General features: G+C 34.7%; 1 protein-coding gene across 1 annotated transcript; it reads right to left on the reverse strand.

The window, feature by feature from the left end:
• Positions 1-2,549: 2,549 nt before the first annotated feature.
• CCDC59 (coiled-coil domain containing 59) lies at positions 2,550-8,026 on the reverse strand (the record flags this gene model as incomplete). Its single annotated transcript, XM_010079374.1, has 3 exons — positions 2,550-2,711; positions 5,384-5,483; positions 7,812-8,026. Coding segments are annotated over 3 exons (477 nt in total), but the record flags the coding sequence as incomplete, so codon positions are not given.
• Positions 8,027-9,074: the final 1,048 nt, after the last annotated feature.

Below are 9,074 nucleotides of genomic sequence, written 5' to 3' on the forward strand. Positions count from 1 at the left end.
AGCAATGATGGGGCTAAGGTCAGATACTGCACTGGTTTTCGACTAAGTGCTCCGCCTGATCAGATTATTTGAAGCACTAAGGAAGAGGGAGGCATTTTCAGGCGCCTCTTCAGGAAAATCAGATAAATCTGTTCTTTTTCATATTAATTATCAGCAAGATCACTGAATAAAAAAAAAAACAACTAAAAAGGGCAACAATTAAAGTCAGAATGAGGTAAGAATTAATTTTAATGACCAATACTACAGAATGGATAATATGAATCCTTAATTTCTCTCAAAATTCAAATTCTTAAACAAAAACACAAAATAACACCAATAAAAAAAATTGATATTTCTTTTCAGAGCAGAATTATCAACAGCTGAAACTTTTTATTGCTAAGGAGGAATTATATGAAGCCATTAAATGACTTGAGTGAACTAAGTCCACTTGCAAAACAACTTACAGAGGAAAATTATATCACAAGTCCTAAAAAAAAGAAAATCTACTAGCTCATATTACCTACCCTTTTATCCAGGAAGAATCAAGCATACAGAATATTTTGACAGTAAAGTTTTCACTCAGTTTAACACAAGAGAAGAAAATCTGGATTTCAAATGCATCATTCAAACTTTATCCAGATGCTTTACAGATAAACACCAGATAAAAAATGTACTGGTATTTAAAATATATACCAGTATCTACAGCAATACCAGTAATCCAGAATGGCCATTGACAAATGGAATTACTGGTCTAAGACTTACGGTTTTCTGAAATCTTTCCAGACAGCTGACATCATGGCAAACATCCACCAAATTAGGCTCATAAGTGAACCGATGGCAAACTGGGAAGATGTCAATTCAGAACACTCGTGTTTAACATTCCTTACCCAAAGAATGATAAAAGATCATACAGGGTAACAGACACATGCAAACAAAAAATGGAAGCCCTTCAACCATGAATTTACATGAAAGATGTTATTCACAAGTTACATGAAGCTAATGTTTTAAGCGTTTTGCAATTCTGGCAAAATCCCTAATAATTGCAATATTGTGGTTTTCATTTTTTAAAATAAAAGCCCAGAATGAGAAGAATTGAAACAGACTGTGTATGCCAAAACTTGCCTTCCCACCTTCCTGACACTTTGCAGACTTTAGGTTTTCAAAGTTTCAGCACGGAGCCTTTCAAAATTGGCAATTGCAGCAATCATCAGAAAAAAAAGCCATAGAAGGAAAAGTATGAAACAAAATAAGGATGTCAAACTCGCACTCCCTTTCTCTCCTAGAACGGACATACCCATTTCAAGAAAAGATCCCACATTTTCTGTTGGCACACTACCTTATGACTTGCGTTCAGCTTTTCCTAAATGACATCACAGCACAAGGATTTAAAGCCTTCCAAAAGATATAACAAGATGAAGAGGAAAAAGCCTCAGGATACTGACACAAGAAACATTTTAGCCAACTCAAACTCCTCAACTACTCCTCCTTCAATGGTGCTTTTCATACAATTCAAAACTATTTATTTTCCCCATGAATTTTAAATAAGGCATTTTTTTTGCAGTTGATATCAACTTCTAAATGAGATAATACTGTAAATAATTTAAAATTGTAATACTGTAAATGTATTGCAAATCTTACAGACCACTTTGGAGAATCTATTCTAAAACATTCCTTGCTTTTCTGTCTGAGTAGCTTTTATTGTATGCAGAACAAACATCAGTACTATTTCTTGGCTGCCAAAGTAGACTGAGAGAAAGGCAAAAGTACAATAGTATTCCCCTGTACAAACTTAAGAGAAACAGTTAACTTGCTTTATTGCAAACTTATTAGTCTTACTAAGAATGCTTTCATTTTATGCCAAAGATCACTAATTGTATCTCCGAATCAAGATTTTAAAAAATTCTTTTTCTAAAGAAGTTCCAAAGTACAAAAATTAGAAACTTCATATACTCAGGATACCAAAACATCAACCCACCTACCTGACCCATGGTAGCTAGAAAGTCATACTTAGTTTATGGACAGAATAAATCACAAAAGTATAAATCACCAAGCACAAAGTATATGTTAAGTCTACAACATCTTTACATTCAAACCATTTCTGGACCTTTGGTAAGTTTGATTTTTTGTGGAGAACGATAAATAATACCCATCCAAGTATAGTTTATGTTCTTTGTTTTCATGTGCCAAACCCTACCCCACAGCACACAAAACACACTCCTAGCCTTGGCAGTTCATGAGATATCAGTTATGTCACATGCCATATTTTAGTAGTCACAATTGCAGGTAGTGTTTGAGATAGAAATCAAATGCTTTATACAATGCAGATTTACGTTCAGATGGCAGTAGGCTCTAGTGATTTGGAAATCAGGATATTACATAACTAACAGAATTTAAGTTTAGAAATACTGACCATTTATTTTCAAGGTACCAGATCTCTCTCACTCTGATGAGATAAATCAAGCCAATGACAAAAGTCACATAGAAGTAAAAAGACATTATTTATTAAAATTCATTTAACAAAATGTCCATAGCTAACTCAAAAAACCTGTAATTAAGTTGTACGCAGAAGTCTATGTATTTTGCTGTATTTTCTGAAGAAGAAACTCCACTTGTAAGTTTAGATTTGGCTGTCCTTTTTTTGTCTTCTTACTCAGTATTTTATAAGCTTCCATTTTCTTTTGCTTGTACAATCGTTGAGCTGCTTCTCTTTGTTGCTTTCTTTTTTCTGCTTCCTGGAATCAAACAAATAACTATCATGATGAAATAATTACATGCCTTCTATAGCTATGAAGCTATCTATCAGCAATAACTTTTTTTTTTTTTGTAAAGATACTGGTAATCAGGTATTGTACTGACATTAGAAACATCATTACTCTTAAAAGCTTAATCAGGACTCTCTTTCAGCGCATACTGCAATCAAAACATATTATATTGCCTAAAGCTTCAAGAGCCAAGCTTTCTCTGCTACAATATCCTATGATAAGGTTTGTTGCTAAATTACATACTACTTCCTTTCTGCAAAATGAGCTCCTTCACTTTTTCCCCTTAAATGACAAAATGGCAAAAATTTCCCACTTTCTCCTCGAGTTCAAGGAAGAAAGAAAGAGTTTGACCCAGCAGCCGCCATGTAAATGTCTTGCCAATCCAGATGTGCTAGGATACTAGTCACATCTGCATGGGACTGGCAGATAGGATACGGGACATATGTGGAACTGAAAGCTGGGCAGGTTTGTGATATCAGGACAGCATCATGGGCAGCATTACCTAGGGCAACCTAATCAGGACCAAACTATTAGTGACCCGTCCACTTCAAAGCAACACAGACTGCTGTCTTTACTAAGAGAGGAAATAAAAAAAAAAAAACCCTAAGCAAATTTTCAACCATACAAACTTTCTGTATTGAGGGGACAGCACACATTCAACCAAAACCCTAGTGGATGCACTTACACTATATGGATAATCTTCATGGTATCATGTTCAGTTTTTATCAAACAGCTTACACTCCCTTCTCTAGTGCTGTAACGTTAGTAATTTGGGCAAACATCCACTGCAAGCAAGCTAACTAGCTTGCTTCACTTATATCATGTTCTATCAAAATATGCAAGACATCACAAATCAGACTGAAGGACTGCTTCACTTCATTTGGGTGATTTCTTCTCACAAAGCTTTTTCTTTAAAATACAGTGCCATGCTGACCACAAAGGCAGATGTTTCTGTAGAATGCCCAAACAGATGACAACTTATCAATTATGTTTTTGTTTTCCATGGCATAACTAGCCAATAATAATTAAGAATTATTAAGAAAGAATACTCTGTGATGTAGAACATAAAATTGACGATAAATAACCCAACAAAATATTTCTAAATAGAAAACTAAGAAGCTTCTGAAAAAAAAAACAAAAAAACAAACAACAAACCTGCAAGGATAACAACTCTCCATTCAGAATGCTTCAATGTATTTCACCATAACAATGACAAATATAATTCATTCTTTTTTTTTTTAAAGCAGAGTAGCATCAACTCTTAACTTACCTTTAATCCACTTCCTATATAATAATTTCACAGCTATTTGGCATACCGTTGGAAACAACATCAATTTAAGTTTAAAATCAAATGCTTACTCAAAGCAAGAACATCCATTTTACTTAGGTAGTTGTTACTTATGTTTGTATTTTTTCTGACCTCTACTAAATCCTAGCTTTTTTTATATAGTGTGGAGGCCAAAACTCTGCCTTTTAGCTTATTTATTTTCCCAAAACAAATAACAGCAAATCCAGTGTTTGCTACCATACACGAGGGTAAAGTACGTGATCATCACACCAGTATTCAGTAATAACCCAACAGTTATTACTATTATTGTGGCACTTAGCTACTGTTTGTTTTGCCTAAATATCTTGAACACCAACAATGCTAACATCTCCCCCTCAGGCAACTCTCACACGCTGCTCAAAGAAAACTCCTTGCAGTCTTCCTGGGTTTGTTTCTATTTCCTCTAAATAAGCTGGTCATATCACTCACTTCTTCTAGCACGATCTGTACTTAATATGCAAAAAAAAACCCCCAGCTGAACAAACCATGTAACTCATCCAGAATCACAGATCAATTGCACAAAACCACTCTAGTTTTCAACCAGAGTTGAACCAGAGTTCTTCAGCTAAACTGAAGAAATATTTTACCAAGTTATTTATTTATGTAATATTTATACAGCAGTCACTAAAATTTAGTTTGTGTGCAGTCAGTTATACAACTTCGACAATGTTACAACGTGTGCCATTTTATAGTGCAACAATCAATGTACTGGGAAAGAACAGAACTAGTCAAATAAGGATGTCTCAGATTAATAACTCAGCTGAATTATTCAACAATGATAATATTAAGACCTGTAAGAATAAGTCCCATCAAATTAGAATGAGGAAAAAAATGACTAAAGATTTTGGCAGTGGATACTATTACATTTAATCGTCTCACTGTTGGTCAAAGTACATAAAAAGGTAAAATGAAGACAGCATTATTATAACACCATAAGAATTAGGATGGATATTTCATTTTTTATCACAAGATGATGGTATTGTTATTACTACACCCTGCAAAATATTTAAGAAATCTAGTATAATCCACTGGGATATGCAGATCAAGCTTTAGGTTTTTCTTGATGTATCAACTGACCTAATAAAATCCCACTAACAGCAACTGCAAGACAAAAATAGTAAGAACAAAGAGAATTATAACTTTGAACACCTGTATGCCTGAGTATTACTGTCAAGATGAAAAAGACTGAAACAATACCAAAATCTGTGGTCCTATTTGGGTCCAGATGGAAGACTGACAGGTAGAAACAGTATTAACTAATTAATCGTATTAGTCTTTTGTCTACAATCAAGAAAGGTCTCCATTTAAGATTTACCTCTTTCTTTCTAGCATGCTCAGCCTTTATTTTCTCATACTCTTCTTTTGCCTTCTGATTGGATGTTTTCTTCTTATACTTCTCTTCAGTCATAACCGACCTATAAGAAAAAGTACATGTATTTCAGATACGGAGTATCACCAAGCGGACATAACCATATAACCCTCAGGCACTGCAGAATCAGAATACAGTCTTCCACTCTTCCATTGCTTTACATGTAATCTAATGAGCAGCTAGCATGAAAACACAGCAAACTAAACCCCTCCTATGCCGAGCGTACTGAAGACTAGACTGCACACAACTTTTAGTAACACATATAACTTATCTGTTGGATCGTCACATGGATGATTTTATTTAAAGAGTGCCTAAAAGAAGGTGGGGGAAGTTTCCCCACCGTACAAGCCCTTTAGAGCTAGGAAAACTGAAGGCACTAGCTTTGAGCTGTATTATTGCTTTCTAGTTCTGACATATGGATGCAATGGCAGAGATATGAGGACAGCCAGCTGTTAGCAGACTGCCTGCCAGAGAAGTCAGGCTGACATGGCAAGGTGAAAAAGCATGGTAGTAACAATGCCTTTCGAAGTGTCTTCTTGAAGGAGATGGCATATTATTGTCCCCAATGTTCTGAAATTACAAACAGAAATTAAGTTCCTTCCAAATTTCAAAAACTGCTCAGGTATCTTTCACCAAAGAAAACAGTACAAGAACAGCAGTGCTATTTGCCTGCAATTTATGGCCATACTACTTTTAGTGCATTTTTCTGGTTATTTAGTTCCAAATTATTTTTTCTGATTCACAATAAAGCCATTACATAAAACAGTGTGGTAGCAAAGATGTTTCAGACTTGGGAAGTATAAGCCTTGCTAGATGCTTAATAACTGTTCACAAAATAAGTTTTTGATTACTCTATTACTCACACTAAAAAAAAATTGAAAATTATCCACCATCATCACCTGGGAGATTTCAGACAGACGATCAGAAAGGAGAGAAAAGGTATTTGCTCATACTTTCATTTACAAATACCACTCTCTTCTAGAGAAAATAAAACCACCTTTGCTTTACTGTCATCTCCATCTTGTGGCAATAATGTGCAATGTCGCCTCATCGCCTCAAGTACAAAACTTAAATTGCAATATACGCTAAAAACAGAATTACCTAACCGAAGTCCTATTTTAAATCTCCATAGAACACTGAAGTCTACCTAATAGACTCTATGAATCACAACCCCTCACAGATTAGCAGTTACATTTCTGCAGAGTTATTAATTCTGGTTCACAATCACAATGACCAAAATTTAAGCAAAACTAAAAAACCCCTCTGGTTTAAAGAAAAAACACCAGTACTATTTTGGACATCCCCACGAATTAGCTGCCTATTCCAGACAAAACTCTACCTCTCTCCCACTGCTGGGCTTAGATCTGATTGCCTTTCCCCCCTCTCCCAAGCATTCTTCCCAGGAAAATTTAGATGTAGATACACCTTGGAATTCAAAGACTTATGACACACCTTGTACTGGGGATAAAAAAAGCATTATAACAATCACTGTACGTGAGCGCTGTTTGAAAACATTGCCATGACACTGTTAGAGCCGAGTGACTACTGCTTTTCAATTTACTGACACACCTAACCAAGATTTCAGGGGAAATTATTGTCACACAGAAAAAAATGGTTTAAGTTGTCTGACATTTGTTAGACCACAAGTGCCATTTGACTTCTCCCAGTTAGTACAAGTAAATTTAAAATAAAACAAACAAAACCAAATCACCAAACAGCACTAGCAAACTATGATGACATCTCTATTATTACTCTGATCAAGAGCACCTTACTGACTTAAGGTTTTACTACAAACTCCATTTCTTTTTTTTTTCAGTTCATAATTAAAATCTCCTCCAAACTAGCCATACTGAAAAAGGGAAACTTCACACAATATTGCTCATTCTAGCAGAAAAACACTGCAATATGAAGAAAACAACTTACCAAACCGGGAACAGAAAGATAACGCAAGAAGTGTTCCTGAAAAGTGACATCAATCTAAAAATACTGAGAATCAATTCAATGGAAAACTCTGCAAACTCAAAAGCACACTACCTGAAAAGCAGGCTCTTATCTTTGTAGACATGGTAAGAAATTTTTCATCACTTACTGCTCTTGGGCTGAACCCTATCCTTAAATTACAGTGGTAACTGTCATCCTATTCCCATGGAATCAAGCCCTAAACCTCATCAACCTTGCTCTCTGATTCCAACGCAAACACAACAAAGCTGTATGTTTAAATATTCTAAAAATTACAAAAAACATTTAAGACCCAATGGCATTTTTTAGTAAAACAAATGACTATGCAGAAGTCCATGTAAGGCGTAAGATTTAAAATATTTCTTTAACAATGGAAACAATTACTTGTTTTTAGAGACATATTTCAGAAACTTACTCTACTGCTTTATTAAGTTTTTCTTCTGATAAAAATGAATCATCTGGAGCCCTGCGCCGTTTCTTAAGCATTTCTTCCTCTGCTAGGTAAAGATGTTTCAAGTGTTCTGGATAAGTATCCATAAACTGATTATCCTGTTGTGAATGGACTTTTCTTCCCTTTTTCAATAATTTCCTGTATTGTCTCTGGATCTTTTGTTTTCTCTGAAATGCAAATCCTCGCCCTGAAAACAAGAAAAAAGGTCAAATACACCTGCACTGAAGTAGTACCAAAACATTTAATTGTTACCAGCCAGGACCATTTCAATAGAGTTTCTTTCCAAAAAAGAAAAAAAAAAACAACCACTATTTGTGCTAATTTTAATATGGACCAGTCAAAAATTAAAGGAAAAAACACTGTCCAGGACCACTTCAATAGACTTTCTTTCCAAAAAAGAAAACAAAAAAACAACCACTATTTGTGCTAATTTTAATATGGACCAGTCAAAAATTAAAGGAAAAAACACTGTTATAAATCTGTTTCCTACTGCAGCATTGCAGCTTGTACAGATTTACTGAAAATTATCACCTAAACCCTTGAGAGAACACATTACAAACCTTGGTCAATGCTTTTCTAATCCAGTGAAAAGATATATTAACATTTCATTTCTCTCCTACTTTTGACAGCTTCACAAACAACACCAAAACAGATTCTACCTAAAGGTAGACTTAAGAAGAGAATTATAATAGTAACACTGTATTAGACTATATTAATATTCCATATTAGTTTTTCACACAAATAGTATTTTTATTGCTACTACCTTCATCCTACACCTGTCCAGGAAGAGCTTTCCTACAACTTCAAAAGTATGTGACATCACAGTATGATGTAGCCTTAAAAGAAACATGAGATAATGGTTGTTTCAGCCTCAATCATTACATAACCACTTACCAGTCTTAGGCATGTGTTTTTTTAAAATACGTTAATATGTTATTTCTTATTACATTAGTCTTAAAAGCTCCTGACTTTGATAACATTCATTTAAAAAAATATTTTCAAAGGGCAGCAAGTCCAAATGAGTTCCAACTTTTCTTTTGATTCTTTCTCCAAAGTTGAAATTTCAGAACAGTGCTGCAAAAGCCTATGTCTAGTTTTCTATCAGTTTATTTTTACACTTGGATATCTACCTGTCAACAGTCTGAACCTGTTTCCAAACACACCTCTATTTTAAATATACAGCTTCACAGAAAACTCAAAGGGTGTCGTAAACCAGAGAACCAGAAA

The sequence above is a fragment of the Pterocles gutturalis genome, unplaced genomic scaffold (genome assembly GCF_000699245.1).
Source record: "Pterocles gutturalis isolate BGI_N339 unplaced genomic scaffold, ASM69924v1 scaffold1649, whole genome shotgun sequence".
Classification (NCBI taxonomy): Eukaryota; Metazoa; Chordata; class Aves; order Pterocliformes; family Pteroclidae; genus Pterocles; species Pterocles gutturalis.